We start from the raw sequence: 21,854 nt of genomic DNA on the forward strand, positions 1-21,854 counted from the left end.
TGGCTCAGGATACTTGAGGTGTTAAGGATAACGGTATTCAAACAGATTAGCAATCACTTCTGGAAAAGTAAGAAGTTTTTACCCCTAATTCTAGGCTGAGTAACTATGTAATCCATCATACTTTGCACAAGGAAAGGTTGATGATACTGGAAAAATTATGGGAGAAAGCCAATGTAAAGTTTTTTTGGATTAAAGGTATGCAGGTCTGGAATAAGGGGAAGATTGTGGGACTTGTTTTGCCAACACTAAAGGCTTGTTTTACTTGAACTCCATGTTCTCAGCAACAAAATTCAACACATGAAAAATACATTCCTACAACTGCATGCAGGGAGTGACAGCTGCAAGCCTTTCACTGCAGAAATCATCTATAAAATCTCACAGGCTCAGAGGCTACCAACCTTTTGTGAGCACTTACACAAAAAAGGAACACGAGGGAAATAATTCCAATTGCACTGTGGCTGGAATCACCAAAAGCCAGGCAGGCACGGGGACATGGGGGGGAAAAATGGCAGGGGACATTACCGTGCTTGCTGGAGTTCTGGTCAAGAGAAGAAGCAGCACTAGACAGATTATCCATTGAGTTGGGGTGTGTCCACTGAGGAAGGCGAGACTGGGACTGAGAAGTGTCCTTCACTGACAAACCACCAGTAATGTCCATGTTATTTACATTCATGTTCGGGTTCAGTCCAGCTGGGAAGGGAAAGAGATCCTTAGAAATCCATCAGACACTGAGGGATTGAAAAGCTGGGTTTGAAATCCAGCCACAACATTGATTTTCTATCTGTATGCATATGTGGCATTTTCAATGCACATTTTCAAGAATTTTTGCTTTTATGGAACACCAATTGAACTCCCATGAATTCAGAAAAAAGTTAAAACCTTGCTAAAAAGAGGGCGAAACAAGATGCAAGGCTAATATTTAAAAGCTGTCAGTGTTTTTACTTGCAGTCTCTTCACTTGTCTCAGAAGAATGTACTGGAATCTTGAGTTTAAACCAGTCTGCACCATTCCATGGCTAAGCCAAAATATTCCTAATGTCTCCCCAGCATCCCCCACAATGTCTGCCACTTAATTTTGCTAAAAATCCCCCAAAAAATGAACTAATTAAAGGTCAGAAAAACAGCTGCTGTTTTTCATAGCAGGTTCTGCACTAACTGGTTTCTATTTTGTATACATAGAAGAGAATCACTTAGACTGTTATTAAGGGAATAATTTTGAAATGCTTCTGTGACATGAATCTGGGTCTTTCTTGATATATAATCCTGAATGTTAGCAGATCACAGAAAGCTGAGATATCATAAGAACCTCTCAGACTTAGGCCTTTAATTCACAATTTTTTTTTTGCATTCTGATGCTGCCAGGCACAACAGCTTACCACAGCAGTCAGAATTACCTTCTTAACTGCTGCATGGCAGATAAAGCTTGGCAATGCTATTGTATTCAGCATAAAGAGAGTCACAAAGAGATTAAATTAATTCCTTTATGTCAGAAAGGAAGTCTGTAGCATACATCAAACAATAACACAGCAAACAGGTCTGAAAGGTTGCCCTCCTCCCTCTGTATCCAGGCCCAATCAATTATTTTGCCTTCAATCATATTTGACAGATCTATGTCTAATCTACCACAAAATGCTGGTGAAGATTTCAGGAACTTCCTAGATCATTTATTCCAGTACTCTACTCTGCTTAAGTGATCCTTAATGTCTAGATCTTTTAATAAACTTAACTTTATTACCTCTTGCATTAGGAAATCCAAAAAATTATTTCTAGCTCTCCTTTACATTTTTGAAGATTCTTAAATCTCCTCTTTAGACTTCTGAGCAGAGTATTTTATTTTTTCCTTACCACTTGTGTTTTTGAAATGCTTAATCACCTCCACTACAATCTTTCTGCATTCCTTCAAACTGATCCACGTATTTCTTGAAATACATTGACCAAAACTGATCCCTCACCAGTGCTGACTACAGCAGAAAGATGACTTTGCACAACATTTTCCTAGATGATATTCCTGTTTATCAATATGACATTTGTATATTTTACAGCATGATGCTGTTTATATTCAGTTCATAAATAGCAGCATAGGGCATGGGTTGGACTCTATGATCTTAGAGGTCTCTTCCAACCTCATTATTCTGTGATATATAAGTAGTTAATTAGGCAAATATTCTGATATTTGTAGGCAGAGCACAGGTGAGCAGGTACAGCTACCATAAAGGCATGATTTTGTTCTGTGATTTCAGTGCTATTTAATTTAAATTAAAACAAACGCACATATGTATATTTAAAAATTATAATTACATATATATTTTTCTCTCTCCATATATCTATATCTATCTCTATATATTTTATGTATATATATATATATCTGTTCTATACCTATACATCTATATATCTCTCTAAATATCTATATCTATCTATATATATACATATATATATATACACACACATATCTATACATATATATATATAGATATATATAGATATATATATAGATATATATATATATATAGATATATGTCTTTGTTACAGTGTGGAGCATAATATTGAGGTGTAAATTGAGCAGATGCCTATACATCTATACATCTATATACCTATCTAAATATCTCTATCTATATCTATCTATCTATCTATATATATATAGATATATATAGAGTGATATATAAATATATATATAGATATATGTATTTGTTACAGTGTGGAGCAAAATATTGAGGTGTAAATTGAGGAGATGCCTATACATCTATATACCTAAATATCTGTATCTATATCTATCTATCTATAAATATAGATATATAGATATATATAGAGTGATATATAAATATATATATAGATATATGTATTTGTTACAGTGTGGAGCAAAATATTGAGGTGTAAATTGAGGAGGTGGCTATACATCTACATATCTATATATCTATCTAAATATCTATGTCTATATCTACATCTATCTATCTATCTATCTATATGTATAGAGAGAGAGAGACATATAAACATATAGATATAGAGATATGTATTTGTCACAGTTTGGAGCAAAATACTGAGGTGTGACTGGAGGAGCTGGGCTCCCTGTGAGGAGCTGCTGCAGGAGGAACTCACCAAGAGGGTAAGGAGCAAAGGTGTTCGGTGAAGACTGTTGCTCTTTGGTCTGCAGGTCAGGAAGGCCGGGAGCCTGGGGATGGGGTGAAAAGCTATCCATGGCTGATTTGCCTGCAGAGGGGTGCAAAGATAGATGTGGAGGGGGAGGCTGCTGCTTCATAAGCAGGGCCTGGGCCAGCTGGCGCTGGTGCTGCTGGATCTGCTGCTGCATGTTATTGATTGTACGTGCAACCTGCAGGGAGAGAGCCAACAAACAGCTGTCAGTGGGCAATCCACACAAACACACTGCGCTTCTCTGCCTTTCCCTACAGTGAGACAACACACTGCACATCCTTACAAATACAAACTGCCTGTGCAAAGGGCTGGAGAGCTTTCCTCCAGCAAGGCTGTGAATCAGCCTGATTTTTGATTTTATTGTACTCAGCACCCTCCCTGCCCAGTATTCAAGCCACACACTGCATCCCAGATTTAAAGATGCTTTAGCTGCTTTGCTGTAACAACAAACACTCTGCCTCTCCCTACAGTGAAACAACACACTGCATATGTCCTTACAAATACAAACTGCCTGTGCAAAGGGCTGAAGAGCTTTCCTCCAGCAAGGCTGTGGAACAGCTTTATTTTTTATTTTATTTTTACTCAGCACCCTCCCTGCCCAACACTCAAGGCACGCACTGCATCCCTGATTTAAGGATGCTTCAGCTGCTTTGCTGTAATGTCACTGAGCTCTCCAAGCTACTGAAACCAACCCCTGAAGCAGAGATTGAGCTGGCAGGGACACCTACTTGCTGCTCCTGTTGTCTCATGGGTCCGGAAACGTTACGCTGAGCCTGTAACATCTGCTGCTGGATTTGTAAACGTTGGTACGCCTGTGGGGACAGGGACAGTCAGACACAGCACCTCCCTTCAGCTGCTCTGCTGCACCACAGCTCAGAAAAGGCCAGCTCTGCAGTGCTCTGAAAACACTCCACCAAGCAACAGTAATAATCCTGCATTTTAGAGTGCATTTATTTAAGTCTCGTGTTATTTTTAAAACAAAAACAACCAATAAATCCACGTGGCAAAAAGTGGTCTATAAAGAGAGGAAGCTACTTTTTTTCTGAGATAACTGTAACAAAACAAAAATTAAAATAAAAGTTTATGATATTATACAAATAGTACAAATACTGATGGTTGTTTTTGATTTGGCCATTTCAAGTTCTGCCAACAGTTTCTAGTTAAATCACTTGTGCTGCTTTATTCCTGAAAAAAATCCACAATTTTCAAGTAGCTGGCTTGGCAGCTACTTTTGCAAGGCAAATCCTTTTGCAAGGTTAAGTTCCTCTGAAACATCTTGATGAATTCATCAACATTTTGATAAATTCAAACAAAGGAATTCTGTACAGGTATTTTCATGTAGCTGGGTACTGTTCAATTATTATGAGAATAATGCTGTGCTCCTCAAAACTAGAGAAAATAATCAGAAATGAGTAATAGTATCGAACACTGAATGAAAAGAGTTTGACTAGCACACTGAGATCAGCAACTAAACTAATCTGCCATCTGTAATTTTATTTTTAACCCTGGCCAATACTGAGTTCACAAGATTTCTTTTTAAAATATTCTTAAAATCCAATTAACTATTTTCATATGCATTAAAAATACAGATGTAAAATTTGCAAACACAGCAGAAGTACGCAGAAGTAAGCAGTTCTTATCACCAGACATGTTTAATATACACTCCATTAACTAAAGAAAATTCACCCTAAGCTTCATTTTTCAGTGAGGCAAGTGAAGAAGTTCTGTAGGTAGCTCAGGTGACCAGCACTGCCAAGATTTCTCTTGTTCTGTTGTGACACATGTGCCCAGTTTAATCTTTCCACTGCCATGTAACACACAGGCCAGTGCTATTTCAGAACACATTGTGTTATTCACACCAGTAGGAAGACAGCTGATTTTTAGTTCCACTGATCAGCTGTAAAGGATAATTATTCCACAAATGACTATTTATAAAGCCTGAGGCAAAAAAAAAAAAATTACTGTGCTTCTTTAAAAAGAAACTTTAGCAAAGAAATCAGCAGCTGATTGTTTTGAAGATCTGTCACGTCATTTAAAAATTTAGTCATTCTGCTATTTTATCTTCATGCCTTCAATTCTGATTTAGAGCTTATCTGCCATGTCTTTTAACTTACCAGCTGCAGCTGATAGAGCTGGTTCAACATCGTCATATGCTGAGGATTATTAATTGGCGAGGTTAACTGTGCAGGGCTGAGACCAATGTTTTTTGCTGCAAACTGCAAAAGCTGTGCTTGAACCTAAAGGAGAGAAGAGTGTTAAACATTCTACATTTAATTCTAACAGTGGTAACTGTGCGAGCCATTAATAAGAGTCACATCAGCTGGAAAATGTTATTATCACCATGAACTATCAAAAAAATAAGAAGAGGCTCTAATACAATCATAATAGTCGTAGTCAAGTGTTCATGTATAAAAAAAGAGATGAGAATAAATGCCTCAGAAACACCATTGTACAAAAAAGAGGATAAGAGTGTGCTCTCAGAGGTAATTATATGACATGCAAGTAAGAACACCGCAGCCATGCCACATCTCCCTGCCTAGGAAACAAACACATAACACAGACACAGCCAGGCAGCAGCATGACAGAGCACCTGGGAAGAGTTCCAGGGAAAGGGAAAACATGAGTGAGGTGTTGTCTGACCTGAGGGGATAGAAACTGAGGCACTTGAGCACGAAGACTAGGCTGGGATGAATTAAGAGGTTGCACTGGCGGTTGCTGCGGCTGTTGCATGGTCCTGGCTTGTGCTGCTCCGCTATTGCCAAACATACCCAGATTGCCACTCGGTATCTGCAGCAGGACAACAGTGACACAGGCACTTAGTGACACAACCTGGCTGCTATTTGTCTGTGCAGGCTTTATTCTTAGTGATTATGACAGGCAGGAATCAAGAGACCAGCACATACAAAATTTAAAATTAGGCAAGGCAAAGATTGCCATGTACCCAACATCTCAAACCCCCAAAACTTTTTACAGCTGCCTGAACAAAAGGCAGCTGAAGTTGGAGACGGCTTTTATAAGGATTCAGGACCCTAGAGGGTCACAAGGTGAACAATCAAAACTACTTGCCAAAAATGTTTGTATTTGTATAGCAAGGGACAGGAGAATGGAGGCATTAAACTCACAGTAACCCCATCTCCAGCTGGCTAAGCAGTTTTTTTACTTAGTCATTTTACAAAGCTACTGATAATGGACAAGCTGTTAGTGGAGACTGCTTTGGAAAGCTGTGCTTAATGGGCTGTGGGTGCTGGACAAGTATTGCCTTAAGAAAACTGACTTTAAAAGAATATACATAATAAAGAGCCGCAACAGAATGATGAAGATTTTCAGTGTTGTTATTTCATATCTTTGCTGGGACTTCAGTTTGATGGCAAAAATATCCTTATCATAATCAACAGTACTTAATGGCTTCTCACTCTCATGGGGGTTTTATCAGTTATCATCCCCTTCATCTCCTGTCCTTTTTTTTCCCTCTCACCTGTTCTACACAGGAGCCACAACACCCCCTTAACTCAATGCTCTACCTGACCCAGGTGCTGAAAGCCCCGTTTCTTTCTTATCACCTGTTAAAACCATGAGATGCTTTGACACATGGAGAGGGATAAAGAAACCCCCATCACATCACAGAATATTTATACTAGCCAGGAAAGATGAATTAGAGCAATCTCACTGCCTTACATTCTGGGACAATTAGCAATGCCTCAAAAAAAGAGATTTCTCATCAATGGAGGCAGAGCCACACCAGGGTTCAGGGGTATAAATCCACAACATTACAGTCTCTTCTGGATGGATATGTGTCATCAGATTACAGTTACACTGCTTTTTATGTCCTGTAAGGTGAAACATTTACACAGCAGGCAGCTCCTCTCTGATATTTCACATGAACAAAGCTGTTGCACCTCCAGTTTAAACCCGTTTTTCCTGGGGAAGAGGCTGACAGGCACTAACAGCTACTCCAAGAGAGCCAAATTCCCCTGGGCATCTCCCCCAACAGCCTTACCTGTCTAGAAGAATTCAAGTTTTGCATGCCCAGCCCTGAGGCAATCCCGCCCAGGGTCTGATTAGGGAGTGCACTGTTTGAAAGGGGGAGCTTCAGGCTTGGTGAAGGCAAAAATGGTGAAGTAGTGGGCTCTTCCACTAGGCCGCCATCCTGATTGGAGAAAGAAAGGGTGAGCTGTGTGCATGCCACGAGCCCACAGCACAAACCAGAGTCCCATGGAGACACAGGAGGATGAGGATGAGTAAAAAGAGATACATAAAAAAAGGGATGAATGGCAGGGAATGGAAATTATGGAGTGAAGGGAGAAGAAAGAGAGAAACAGGATTAAGGTACTGTTTTTGGTAACTTTGTTGTTACTTCATCCCCCAAATGCACAATCACCCTCACCCACCTTCCCAGAGGAAAGGGAGAATTTTAGCAGCTGATGGCAGAGCTATCACGTGGCCACTGCCTCCTCCCCACTTAGGTTTTCTCCTTTCTTCTCCACCAGACTGAAAGGTGGAAGAGGAGAGGCCCAGCACATTTCAGGGAAGCCCCTCTGTCTGTCTGGAAAACTCCAGACATAACCCAACACTTTAATAAACCCAAGACTTGGGAAAGGCCAAATCAGCTTATTTGACACCAGTCTGGATTAGGTTCCACATCATAGCTCTGCTCATAAAAAAGCATTTTTGCATTAATCCCCTTTCCTAACTGAGACACACGAGCCTCTTTTAATATTCACACAGCGCTGAGTTATTAATACCACACTCTGAAACATTACACTGCAAGGCAGCCAGTGAACACAAACCAGCAACCCCAGTAATGACAATATCAGCTGGGCAGCCTTCCTGAACATCCCCAGGAGGAGGCAGATTTTAGCAAGGCAGGAGGAGCCCTCTCTGCTAACTGGGCTGTGAGGAAGCACAGCTGAGCGTGGATCTGATGCACAGGAGGGGGCAAACAGCAAGGCAGAAAATAAAATAAATTACAGCACCCCCAATCAAACAGGTAGATCTCTCTGCTCGTGTTTCAGTGGGGCACTGAGTTCCATCTCAAACTGTGCTTTGATGTCTGGGAAGCCTGGGGTAAGCATGATCAAATAACACTGTGTACAAAGTAGGGCTCCAGAAAAACAGGCAGAGAGAAAAAGCTTTGATTTGCAATGTGCTGGGTTGGTGCTTTTCAGGCAGTATAATCATTGTAAGGAAAGGATTTTTAAAGAGGTGAGGAGCTTTATTTCAACCAATAAATTCAATGCCCCTGAAGACTGTGAGATACTGGTGAGGCTCCTTTGTTGAAAAAGAAGCCCAGTCTGCTTCCCACATACCCAAACAGATGACCTCATGCAGCAAGCATGCTCAGTGAATTATATGTTTTAAGTTAATCCTGAAAAATGCATTTTCTACAGCTGTCCTTTGATGCAAAGGAAAAGTTTCTTTACTATCAGGCAAAGTGACACTTGACATCCTATCTGACTATCCTGAGGGGGACACTGACATTTTCTAATGATATCCCCAAGGCCTTTCAGCTTGAGATATTTTACATTCTACTGGACATCAGTCACACTCCACAAACAACTGCAGCTTGCATGACAGTAACAGGTTCAAGGATTTCTCTTTAGATCACAGACACATGTTTACAATTCTACCCTTCCCCCTTTAAAGTGAAAATAATTTCAAGCTTGGTGCTCGCTCTCCCCTTCAGATGCCATTGTTCCCTATGTGACAGACCTACTGACCATGAAAAACCCTCCCTGCCCCCCAAATTTATTCAAGTCTTGCCTTGCTGACATTATTTTTTCTCAATTTGGATAGAGGCAATGCCAAGGGTGGTGAAGGACACACTGGAGACTCAGGCATTTCATTTCCAGACTCCTTCACAAGTGTGTTCCTTGGCTGAATTGCAGCAAATGGCTTTGTGTGAGTTTATAACATTTTATTCATATTCACCTGGTTCTATTTTATTTAATTTGAACTTGTTGCACTGTGCTGCACAAATCTGTGCTCTATAACTGAACTAAAATCAATTTATTTAACAAGAAGTATTTTAGTTTGTCAAATTAAGGCACCCTTTAGCATTTTCAAGCCAGACTAGAGGACAATTTTACTGCTCACAGTGGTTTCTGACCCATTATTTCTCAGGATCCCTTATGTAATAATTGTTTCCTGAAGAACAATCCTTTCCACCTAGCCTTTCCTCTTCAGTGATTTTCTTACAAATTTATGTTACACTTCTTCCTCAGGCTACTCAATTAAAAACTGAGTCATCACATAAATGCTCAATCCAGCACTGCTTTTAACTTTATTTTAAGGGATTTGGCACACCCACAAAATCCTACTGGTAGCAATGTTTCCTACTATAGTTATCTAACACAAAGCACCACACTGGAGTTTTTTAGGATTTTAGGAAGTCTCTCACAATAGTCTCACATATCAAATGTGACAGAATGCAAGTGGAATTATTCAAAGGTTTTTAGTCTTATGAGATATGGACAATTTAGCAGAGGACGCCTGGACACTTTGGTAGTCACCTGCCAACAACTGCCACTTCATGAATCAAAATGTCTCAACAGGCAGATGAGAGGCTGATGAATCTGCCAGAGCTCTTTGTATAAAGTCACTTATAGAAGTAGCTGGTGGAAAATATACACTGACTTCTTAAAAAAAAGATTGAAATAAAAAAATCCTTTCCTAAAAGAGGAAGTTAAAGTAATAAAATCTCATCTAAAATAAAGTTATCTTCCAATCAAACAGGAATTAGGCAAAAGAAACCTGGAGGAAATGCAATAGTCAAAGAACTGCTCATCATACAAGGGGTGATGAAAATGGCTTCAGTCACTGGATCACAGGTGGCAGAGATGAAGCAAAGAAGAATTGAAAAGGAAACTTCAAAATCCTAGTGATCATTATCTAATTGTGACCTCTAAAAAAGTTTCTCCATATTAACACAATATTCTCCTTATTGTCCCAAAGATGAAAACCAATCACAGTCCCCAGAGATTACTGGGCTCAGAATGTGAGGCTGAAAAATCCCAACAAACACCATGTTCAAATCAGAAACAAGGAATAGGTTTAGTCAGAAGATTTTTGGAAGATTTTTTTGGATGCTGAGAGGCATCAAAGCTTGTAGACCTGAATTTTGCAGTAGTAGAGCAGAGGAGCTGATCACTGACTGTGAGGGTAGGGGAAAAGGACACTTCATCTGCAAGGTAAGAATTTCAGAGTCACAAGCCAAACTCTACACTTGGGGAAAAAAGATCCCTTCTCTAGGCTTATTTCTGGTATTTTAAGGATGTTTCCAAGAAAATCTGACATGTTTTTCTTACAAATCTGATGGCTCCAGAGGGCACCAGGTAACATCTTCAGGCAAACCTGACACCTAAGCACAGCATGCCTGCCACCATGTGTGACATAATGTGCTTGAGATCACGTATCAGGCCTGCATCTTTATTCCCTCAAGGCCACTGGATATTCTCCCCTGTCCTTTTATGGTGCTACAGGTCAAGATAACATCCTGAGGAATAATAAATTAACAAAGCAATGAGTGCTGAAGATTGACTCAGTGTGACATGGAATAAAGAGCACCTGCAGCAAGCAGAGAAAACAAACACTCAAAGGTGATGTTGAATTGCACAGATCACTCCTGATGCAGAGAGAACAGGGAGTTCACTGGGTCCACAGGCAAATGTCAGGGTTGGAAATTTGCCCTCCTCAAATGTATAAAGTTAAAAAAATATTAAGTGCTGGCTTTAGCTGTTTAGAGAAAAATGATGGTGTTTTAATGGAGCTGAGCTGAGTGGTAACAATGAGCCAAATTACACCACCCCAAATTACAAATTCATGGAGAGGAACCTTGCAGAACTTATTGAGGATTAAACAAAAGGATGATGAGTTGATAAAGCAGTAAGTAAAACAAGGAATGCTGGCTGGAGTGCTCTGTCCAGCTGTGTGGAGAACTTGTTCCTCACCAAGGATGACCTAAACAGAAACAAGACAGCTCCAGACTCATGCCTGGAAACAGTACCTCAAAGGGCAAAAAGGTTTTGGAGGAACTGCTTAACTAGCATGAGCTGTAAATCTGGAAAGAATTTCTTTGGAGGAATAAAAACTCTGTGTTCTTAGAGTAGGAACTATATTTATTTAATTCACTTAGCAAGTTGCTCAACACTGTGATAGCTAACAAATACAGTGTGGGATTATTTCCTTTGTTAGAGCCAAGTCACTGTGACAGATTATGCCTAGACTGATAGATTTTACTTACTGTATGAATATTAATGATTTTAGTGCTCCCTTCTCAATAGTTGTGTTTAACATATGTTTCCAGAATTATGCATCATGCTGCACATAATGCACCTCTCTCTCTGGCAAGGATTTCACTGCTGAAGGTATTGTTATCCAAGAAAAGGAAAGGCTAACTGGCATGCATGCATCTTTTGTGGCCTTCAATTAACACATTCATTAAAGTCTGCCATGGCAAAGAATGAGCTTTATATGAGTGGATTTCATTACTGCCTCACACCCTGTGCACAGCTCATGTGAAATGAATTGGTTTCAGCACAGTTTGTCAAAAGCACTGATTTCTGTGGTCAGAATCCTCTACCACTCATCTGTATGAACCTTTAAATAACCTGTGAAACACAGAATGACATCTGAGATTCTTCTTTACTTATCAATAATTTTCAGAGGGATTCTTAGGTGATTTGTTAAGTTTCTGTAGGATTTTCTGTCCAGGCTGTAAATCTAATTTCCTAATGAAATTTTGGCTGCACTTTTCCATATATTCTTTTCTTTAGTAACTTTGAATCCCTGACATCACAAACTTCTGGAGCCTTTTCCTCAGTTATTAAATAGTGCTGGAAAATTTGTCATATGTGATCACAGAAAGGGAAGCTCATTGGAGAAGCTATTTATGACTGTGCATGTCTGCTCTGAGATAACAAAAATACCTGAACTCTTCCTTTGTATTTAAGCACTGAAATTTTCACTGAAATTTTTAAGAAGCTCAAATCTAAAAGAAGAGAAACTAAGAGCCTAATTCTTGGAATATTTTGAACTCCTCCTTCATATTTAGGTACTGAACTTCCACTGACATTTCTAAGAAGCTCAAAACTAAAAGAAGAGAAATTAAGAGCCTAATTCTTGAAGATTTTGGCCTTGGTCCTGCCTGATTGTGAATTTGAGCAAGGTTCACTGACTGCACTCTCATAGATTGCTGTGGTTAATTTTTTTGCTCTTTTTTTTTCCATTTCTAGTTCTACTGTGTTCCTGATTCCTTAGCAAGTTTTCAAGTGTAAAACTGGGGATGATCATTCTTTATTTCTATGTAAAAATCAAATCACTGCTCCTTTCCACAAGAACTGAATTCCCCACAAGACTGAAAAAACACAAGAAAAGGAACAAAACCACATTCATCACATTTCTTTCTACGCTTTCTAAGCAGACAGTGGAAATCATCAGCATTTTTACACTGTGACTTGTGCACCACGTTCCTGTGCTGAGCTCACCTTGTCAAGGAAGGTGGGGCGGTCCATGGAAGACTCTTTGGAGATTGGTGGTGGGCGGCAGCCAAGGGGTTTGGTGACCATTCCATTATAGTCGGTCACTCCCATTCCACGCTTGTCCATTTCCACCTTCTTTTCCAGCAGAGCACCTGCATAGAAAAGGGAAATATATTGAAAAAAGTGAGGTAAAGGGAGCAAAGTTGCCAACAACAGTTCAGAGAAATTCATCTTGCTTACGAAAGCAAGGCAAGAAAATAAATATTTTCTAATCAATTGGAGTTTAATCAAATGTTTATAATCATGCAGGGTTCCTGTGTTGCTTTAAAGACAAAAAAGTTACTTACACAGATACTTACTCATGGCCTGATCAAGATTCATACTGTTGCTCTTCAAGGCCTCTTCCGCTGGCTCTCTCTGTTAAAAACAGGAATTATGTTAAGAGGAAAAGCAATCATGTCCATGTGATTTCAAAGTAACCTGAGAAAACAGACACAACTCTTAAATACTGGGCTTAATGTTTACTCAGCAGCCTAAATAATGTCTGTGTGTGGTTTTTTCCTGCTTTCAGCAATTCTCACAATTCAGGTATTTCAGTTTGTCAAGGAAGTACTGGCTCTACAAGGCGAAACACATTGTTCTGTTTAAACATCTTCCTGTTTTCCATGAACAGCTCAAATATCACAATGATATGACTTTCTCTAAGAAACAACCCAGCTTTACTCTCATTTCACCTGTTTAATGAAAAAAGAGGAATGGGAGGGGATTATTACTGCACTTCAAAGTAATACCTGTTGTTATAAAACTATGAACTTCAAAATCTTATCCCAGTTCATCTCAGAGCACTGAATACGTTTAGAGTAGATTTCTGAAATCACAGTATGTTTCAATGCAGGTCAGAGCTACTTCCTGGCCTGGAGACTGAAGATCTTGGTGTAGCTACAGTCTGAAACAGCCACAGTCAGAAGTACAAGCTAAAAGCTAAGGCACAGTGTGCTGCCTGAGCACTACTCACAGGGAAGCCCATGTCTGTGAGCTGTTTTATCAGACGGTTCATGATCCAGGCCTCATCCTGCTTGCTAGATGTCTTCATGCCCTTAGTAAATAAATGGGAGATTCCATTAATGGGCTGCTTGCCACGTTCATTGTAGTGAGATGTACATAAAAGAAATGGTAAGTGGTTTTTATTAATAGCACATGCTACTGAAAGATGTATTAGTACATTAATTCAGAAAGTATTGAAGAACCCTCCGAGCAACGCGACTAAGATTCTCTTCCCCCAAAAGTGTAAAAATTTATCTCAGCTGAATAGGTGTTCAGTGTACTATTTAGTATTTGATTTGCTGGCCACTGAATTAAAGCCACCTTTGAATTTAAGTATTTCATTTTAATCCTTGGCAGAAAAATATAACGAAATAAAGCTGAAATAGTACAACACTTCCTGAAAAACATTCCCAAAAACAAGTTTGCAACCTTGAAGTTAAGAATGTTACTCAGTGTATTTTCTTAAAAACAAACAAGAGCGTCTAGATAAACACCTTTAAAAGATCTTTGTGCAGCTTTTCTATCACAATATCCTTAAGAAGTCTCTTCTTTTCAGTTCTCCAGAAAGTACCAAGGGACAAGCGCGGATTTGTTTTGGGCTGTGGACAGTACAAGAAACAACCATACTTGATCAAATCACCGGCCTAACTGTTGGCTAATGGATTAACAAACAAAGTGGCTAAAAGCATTCCCAATTCCTTTAAGTTACAGCCTGGCCTTGTCCTGAAATAAAGGCTGTGCAATGGAAAATTTCCTCACACAACTGTCTACGTTCTCGGTTGAGTGCAGCATTAACACAAGTTCACTTTGTTCTCACACACACACACACTGTCCTCACAAATAGAAAACAGCATTTTGTGTTAAACAGCTCCATCACAATGTTTGCTTTTCCACCACCATGGGAAGTGTCTGAAAGCCCCCTTAACACCTTCTTCTCTTTCTGTTAATACATTATAATTTCTTTAGAATGCATGGAAGTTTATAAAACTTAGAGAAAACAAAGGCAACAACAACAAAACTCCCGAAGCATCTGACATGCCTAAATTCAAAGATCTCCCATTTTCCCCTGAAAACAAGGTAGGCTGTACTTGAACCACTGTAGTGGCAAGCTGTGCTTATGTTCAGGTGTCAGAGCTTTAATTTCAGGTGTAATGCACCAGCAAATTTGTGACAACTTATTCCACAAACGTTACACTAATTCCACTCTTGCAAGAGAGTGTCTTAATTTTTGTCTTACCTTTTGAAGTCCTTTCTTCGGGGCATTCCCCCAGGAATTACAGGAGGAGCTGCTCTCTTGTGAAGCAGTATTATTCCACATATCTCCTTCTTCATCTTCCCACTGACTAGTACTGAGATTCACATCATCCCCACCACTGCCCCAGCCTTCTTGCATAGATTTTGAAGCTGGAAGGAAAGTGGGAGAAGAAAAGTATTATTCAGTTTCCTGCAAATTTCACAGAAATAGTCTTTTGTGCCATATCCAGTGTACTAATGTGAGCATTTTCAAGAGACAAAGTTGTTCATCACATAGCTTAGAATGTCTTCTTTGAAGCTAGCAACAAAAAAGGGAAGTTTTTTAAGAGAAGAAAACATCCAGCAACTTCCAAGTCCTGCTTTTCCCAGAACCAGTAAGATCTGTGGTCATGGCCACTCCACTCTCCCAGGAACAAGGAAGCAAAGTATGAGCACACATTTGTTAAGTGCTATTTTGCTTTCAATAAATCTCACCATTTTACCTACCACATTTTTCCATGAACAAACCAGATTTCCAAGTCATTAATGCTCAGACACTCATTCCCATCTTGAAGAATGAAGAATCTGAAAGGAGCTTGTGGGCTGCAGGAACACTTCACATTCAGTGATGAGGTTGTGTCACCTCAGTCTGTTTTTTCCTGTTTACTCTGTTTAAAGCTGGGATTACTCATCTTAAGAGTTCTCACTCCCTCTTTTATGTTTTCTGGGAATTCTAACTATGTCTCACTATGCAGGAGAGAATCTCTAGGCAACCTGCAAAGCCAAGAGGAGAGTCTAAAGCAATCACAGTGGCCCTCAGGACATTCAGAGATGGAGGAGATTTACTAAATACCACGAGTTAGGAATCACAAAGCAGGAAGTAGTTCAGGATGTTCCTGAACCTGGCAACAGTTTTAATGGCTGAAGAAAACACCCACTCACTCAGTTTAACCCAACATGAGGTTGTTATCATTAGTGGGTCTCAGGTGTTGCTTTTCCTACCAGAATCAATTCTATCTTGACTGTTCTCCACTGCTTCTCATCCCAATACAGGTTTCTTTTAGACACCAAGGGTTTAAGACCTAGTCACGTTCTTCTGCAGTTTCACAGTTTCCTGCACCTCTGCCATCCTGCTTTTCAATCAGACAACAGTACTCTCCTTTAAATTTCCAGATGGATGCACCATATTCATATTTTTGAATTAACTGGGTATTTGGATTAGTGTGGCCTTGTGACAGCTAACAGTTTTGAGAATGAAATAATGAAGGCGGCCCTGTGACTGAAATGCAGAGAAAAGCAGAAGTGGCAAAGCAAACTCCTGTGACTGAGATGCAGAGAAAAGCAGAAGTGGCAAAGCAAACCCCCTCCCCTGGCAGGACAGTGGCAGCCCTGTGTGTACCTGGTTTGCACAGTGCTGGGGCAGCAGCTGGAGCATTTGTTCTTCCATAGGTCCCTGCAGGCTCGGCAGGATTCTCTCCCCACCCAGTCCCACTGCTGGGGGGCTTCCCCCAGGCTGAAGTGCCATTATCAACTGCAGCAGAAGGGGAGGAAGGCTCTCCCCAGGAAGCTTCACTCTTGGTGTGGACAGCAGGCATCTCTCCCCAGCCTGCTGGAGCAAGGCAAGGAGAACAGTGATGAGAGGTAAGGTTTCTTCATCAAATAATACAAAAAAAGTTTAAATTTTGCTCATGAGTTTCGCAGGAAAGAGCATGAACCAGTAAGTACATACAGTGATTGTAGTTAAGTGTGTTTAAAAAAATCCCTTAAATTTGGTTTTAGGAGTTTTTTATTAATTCAATACTAATGCAATATTGTTAACACAACAGAAAGAGGGTTTTTCTCCAGCGCCAGGAGCAACCAGGCTGCCAAGTGAGCACCACACTGGTCCCAAGGTGCAGCTGCTCCCACCTGCCCAGGGCCAAGTTCCAGAGACCAAGACCCCAGTCTGACTTGGGCCTTGCTTCCTTGAAAGATCTTAACCTTTTTTATTTCCTTTTCACTGTTTAAAAACTATAAAATTTCTTTTCTCATGCCCTGGCAGTAAGATGCTGTTTGATTGTATCTAATCTGAGTGAAGATTATCTGTGCTGAATGTATTCCTTAAAGCTATTATTACAGCTCATGGTTACCTACCTATCCCTCATCACTGACCCTAAATATTATAATAAATATTATTTTAAGGGGAATTAATCAAGACTGCAATGAGAATCCATAATCAAAGCACAGGGAATGGCAGGTAGAAGCCACTGTTTTCCTACAGAGCATTACATGAACTCACTGAAGACGTAAGCTACTCCAAAGAAACAGCTTTAGTCTTGCTGGCCTTGAATGTAATGCTCTTAAATCCATCTGACAGGATTTCAGCCCTGCAGCAACAGCCACAGGGCTCCTGAGCCTACAGAGCAACCTGACCAACACAGCAAAGGGGTAAACTGAATTTACAGCCATTGTTACCAGAGATTTTCTGGAGAGAGGACTTGGATCACAGGTGGAGTTCAAGGTACTTTGTAAACCAGCACAAAGAGAGGAACAACAAGCAAGAAAACAAAATTCTTACAGATACCTGACACTAACCTATTTTTCTACAATTGTAAAAAAACCTACATCACATTACATGACAGCTGAGATCTTCACAAATATTGTAGAATTCAGTCTGTTTAAAAATTCCACTTGTAACTAGGCTGCTAAATTAGGAACTTTTCCCTTTTCATTGGAGATGAATGTTATTAAGATGAGTATTTTCGAAGTGAATGACCAGATGCTGCTTTGCCACAGCATTATTTCCTTTTTTTCGCTCCACAATGGCATCTGTAAAAATACTCTGGAAAGGTTTCAAAAAGCAGGAGTAACATTTTTTGTACAAATTGACACCCAGAATAGGTAGGCAATGGCAAGGGAGTGTCTAACAGCACCTTGAAATACACTGGAATACCCAAACATAATGGTTCACTGAGCAACAAGTCCTTGCAGAACTCACTGAATGCCACAGAATTCCCCTTACCAGAAGCTGCAGCAGCATCCATTGCCAATAACAACTCAAACATTGCCTGGCAGAGAAAACAATCAAATAGATGGGCCCAGAGCTGTGCATTGATACCATGTTTCTCCATTATATATTTATCTTAGGCTCTATTCCTTACAGCAGCTCTCTCAGACACTGATGCCAGTGCAGATGGCACAGCGAGTGCCAAAGTCTGCACTGGTGTGTGGCAGCTTCAGAAAACTCCTTCTCTACCAGCAAGAGGCACTGAATTTAAAGAGAGCTCCTAAATTAACTCAAAATATCACTGTTTCATTCAAGCTATTTCCATTTGAAACAAAAATGCCATGGTTTAGGCTCCAGCAATGTACCTTACATTTCTGGTTATTTTAAGGTGTGTAAAGAAGATAAACTGGCGGATCCACAGATGTACCTAAATGAACCTGTACTTAACATGACAGCTTCCTTGGTGTTGCACCTGAAATGCTAATTTCAAGGTTCCTGCTTGTATTTTCTAGGCAACTTTATTTAAGGGAGGCTTTGTTTGAGTTTCTGCCTCACTACTCAGGAGGCAACTGGCAGACAACTGTGAGTATTAAATCATATTGGCAGCTGCAAAAGATTAACTGCAGGCAAATGAAACACTAAACAAAACATCTCCACAACACCACCCAGACTGCAAACAGGGACAGTGCAGAGTATTAACATCCCCCTGGCTTCATGCAACCTCTACTAGAAACTTTACCTAATTCAATTTAGGAAATCATCCTTAAAACACAATTTATACATTAAAAAGCCAAAGTGTGCTATGCTATAGAGTAAAAACCTCAAAAAACCTGGTTCCTCTGTTGCCCTTAGAAATTCAACTTCAACTAAAGGCCACAGATGTGTCATGTACAAATTATTTTAAGTGCTTTTAAATGCACTGAGCGGGAAATAATATGGGATTACAAATAATGGAAGAGCCAGCCTTTACTAACAGAAAATAGTACAAGTACATAAAAGCAAACAAAATAAATCTACAAAAAGTTTTCCAAACTATCTTAACAGATAAAATTAAGTGCAGGAAATTAGTAAATAAAACCTGAAGGCTGCTGGAAAAAATAACCTGTGCACTGCAAAAACCTGAAAAAACCTGAACCTGGCCAAACATTTTCAAAAGTTCTGCTTGGAGAAAACTTCCTATTTTCCGATGAAAATGATACAGATTTAGGCTGTCCTGGCAAAAGCTCCTCAAAACCCACCCAGATCTTCACAAATGTTGTTTCACAACAGAATGTGCTCCATTTAAAGGCTTCTTTGGCAAGAAAGTGAGGTTTTAGTACTGAAGTTTTGAAACATTGTTAGAATTGCAAGAAATGAAAAGATCCCAGTAAGTAATAAACATGGACACATTGGCAGAGCTTTGTTTTATAGAAATAAAAACATAATTAACATTGGACCACAGCCAACAGGAAATCCTCAAGGGAAAGTGAAATGTTAACTAAGCTGTGGCAGGATGCAGTTGTTTTCCCTCAAAATAACCCTATAGCTATTTGGATGGCAGAAATTGTTTTCTTTCAAGTTGTTGGTCTGTGATAAATACCAAAGCACACGAGCACAATACAGGCAACCCAAAATTTTAGAACCTTATATAGATAAAAAAGAAGATATCAGGCAAAAAAAGAGGTTGTTTACTAATTACACACTAATTATTCTGGGTTTAATATATATACATTTAAGAGCCATCTACAAGCTTTAATCTTTCAAATTCTCATTTTCTGAAAGGGATTCCAGTTCATCACTGAGCATTCAGAAAGCTCTAATTTGGGTTTCAGCAGTGACATCACCCTTGTGTGAAAATCGAGGGCAGCTCTCTCAGCATCACTTGGCTGCCCCCCAAAACCTGGCTATTCATGGGCTGAGCACCCACCAGAGGGTTTTAGGCTTTCACATGAGCACCCTAAAGGAGCCCAAAGCTGAGCTGCTTTCAAATCCATTCTGATGGAAGTTCAAAGTAAGAAAAGCACTGCCATGTGAGCTTCCACTTAGCAGCACAGGATTATAAAAGGAACAGAGATGTTTGGAGCTTTCAGAACTTAGACCCAGTTCAGGTTTTTAAAACTTAAGCTCCTCACTCTCTAGTAACCACAAAGACCTTAATTTGTGACCTACAATCCCCACAGGAAAGGCTGTGTTATCTTCTGTTGTTTCTTTCCTCAGCTGGAGGATGCTGGAACCCTGCCAGGCTCTCCTGATGTAATGAGCAGGAAAGCATCAAGCCCACTCCTCAGCACTTGGAGGGAGGATCTGATGCTGTTTGTGATCCAAAAAAAATCTCTTTAAATAAATTCTGTTTGCAAAGCCATTTCTTATTTCCTATTCCCCCCATATCAAAGCTGCATGAGTTAGAAATGTTAGGAAGAATTATGCACAAGTAATTCTGATTAAACCCCAATCTAAGCCAAACCCACCAGCTTTCTGCCCCTCTTTCTAAATAATTCACTAGTACCTTAAAAATAAGCTCCTATAACCACTAAAGACTGTATCTATCACATCATCTATTTCTTTCCCCCTCTTTTTTCCCTCTTCTTTTCCAATGGAAAATGAAACTCCTTAGAGCATTCCTTATTTTCACCAAGTGTTTACCAACATCTGCTTCCCATCAATGGCTTTTAAGTTCTGCCTTCAAAGGATCTGGAGAACTTCTGGGGATGGGTGACAACTTGAATAACAAGACTGTAACTTGGCCTCTATTTCCACACTAATAAAGCATACACTCCAATCCCAAAAGGAACTGTTAATCCTTTGTGAACTCCTAACTAGGGCTGTGCAGCAGAATTAAAATCCACTTCTTTGCCTGCAGGACGTGTGACTGTGACAACTTCCATCTGCCAACTCCTCTCTACTTATACAGGAATGCAATCCATGATTCCTTATTATTTATACTCCCTGAAAGTGACTGGCAGAGCTCATCATGACCCACGCAGGTGACAAAAGCCCATGGTAACTACAGAGTTCAAGAGTTGCAGGATTTTAGATGAGTGTGCACTGTAGAACAGGCTCTAATAACACAATCATGCTTTGCATGGAAAAGAATTGCTGCTGGATGAACTTTGGTTGTGGATTGCAGAAGTTTCCTGGTGACAGGATTCTCTGCAGAGGCTGCAAATGCTCATACAAGTGGAGAGGGATTGGAGTAGGAAAAAGAGTTAAACAGCACAAACCCAAAGTGCAGGGCCCTGTCTGTGTGGGAGACAAGACACTCACTACTTGCTTCCCATGTTTTGGATGATTTGTGGATGTTTCAGGTCCGTGTACATTTCCCCCAGAGCACGAGGATGCTGCTGTGCAGCTGCCCTGGGAAAAGGGGGCTCCTGCCCAATTCCTGAAGGGAAACCCCTGGGATCCATCCCTTGGAATTGCTGCTCTGGGTGGGAGATAAGCACAGCTCCCTGTCTGGCACAGCCACAAGCAAACACAGCAGAGCTCAAGACACAAGGAACTGCTCCTTGCTTCCATTTAGACAAAAATCCTTCCAAATATTTCCATGTTTCACCTTTATACTTGTACTATACCAAGAGTTGGTAATACACCTTTATATACTTTATGTACACTATATCCAGAATTGCTGTACTATAAAAGTATAAGGTTTAATTTATGCCTGCTACAACTTGATCTAAATTTTCATATCAGAACCGTATTTTTAATTGTCTTCACTATTACTCATTTTGTACTTTTCCTGCATGCTGACTGAAATATATTCTGAGAGCTGGCTTTGCTTATCTTGGAAAATTAAAAAAAAATAAAGGAGAAGATCAATGATCTGTTATCTTAAAAGATCTTAGAATCTTTCTAGCTCACATTTTTCAAGAAGCCCTACACTCACTTGAACCTGGTTGGGGGCAGCTTGAGCAGGTTGGTTATGTGCTCATAGGCAGCTTTCTGAATATGTAAACAAATTGCTTCAAAGAAACCCTTCCTTTGCTGCTGTCC

The 21,854-nt window shown here is 40.0% G+C and overlaps 1 protein-coding gene across 2 annotated transcripts in view; it reads right to left on the minus strand.

Annotated features, from left to right (window-relative positions):
• TNRC6C (trinucleotide repeat containing adaptor 6C) overlaps nt 1-21,854 on the minus strand; it is a 103,034-nt gene that overhangs the window by 12,281 nt on the left and 68,899 nt on the right. Inside the window, exons 6-17 of one of the 2 annotated variants that reach the window (XM_058817228.1) lie at nt 16,299-16,508; nt 14,904-15,070; nt 14,161-14,265; nt 13,638-13,718; nt 12,982-13,039; nt 12,629-12,774; nt 7,144-7,293; nt 5,787-5,933; nt 5,261-5,383; nt 3,875-3,958; nt 3,093-3,324; nt 523-690 (exon numbers count right to left, since the gene is read on the minus strand). In XM_058817228.1, the coding sequence (XP_058673211.1) occupies nt 523-690; nt 3,093-3,324; nt 3,875-3,958; nt 5,261-5,383; nt 5,787-5,933; nt 7,144-7,293; nt 12,629-12,774; nt 12,982-13,039; nt 13,638-13,718; nt 14,161-14,265; nt 14,904-15,070; nt 16,299-16,508 (1,671 nt within the window). The remainder of the gene's footprint in view (nt 1-522; nt 691-3,092; nt 3,325-3,874; nt 3,959-5,260; nt 5,384-5,786; nt 5,934-7,143; nt 7,294-12,628; nt 12,775-12,981; nt 13,040-13,637; nt 13,719-14,160; nt 14,266-14,903; nt 15,071-16,298; nt 16,509-21,854) is intronic. The other variant, XM_058817229.1, reaches the window with a different exon arrangement.

Source organism: Ammospiza caudacuta, chromosome 19, assembly GCF_027887145.1.
Source record: "Ammospiza caudacuta isolate bAmmCau1 chromosome 19, bAmmCau1.pri, whole genome shotgun sequence".
In the NCBI taxonomy this organism is placed as follows: Eukaryota; Metazoa; Chordata; class Aves; order Passeriformes; family Passerellidae; genus Ammospiza; species Ammospiza caudacuta.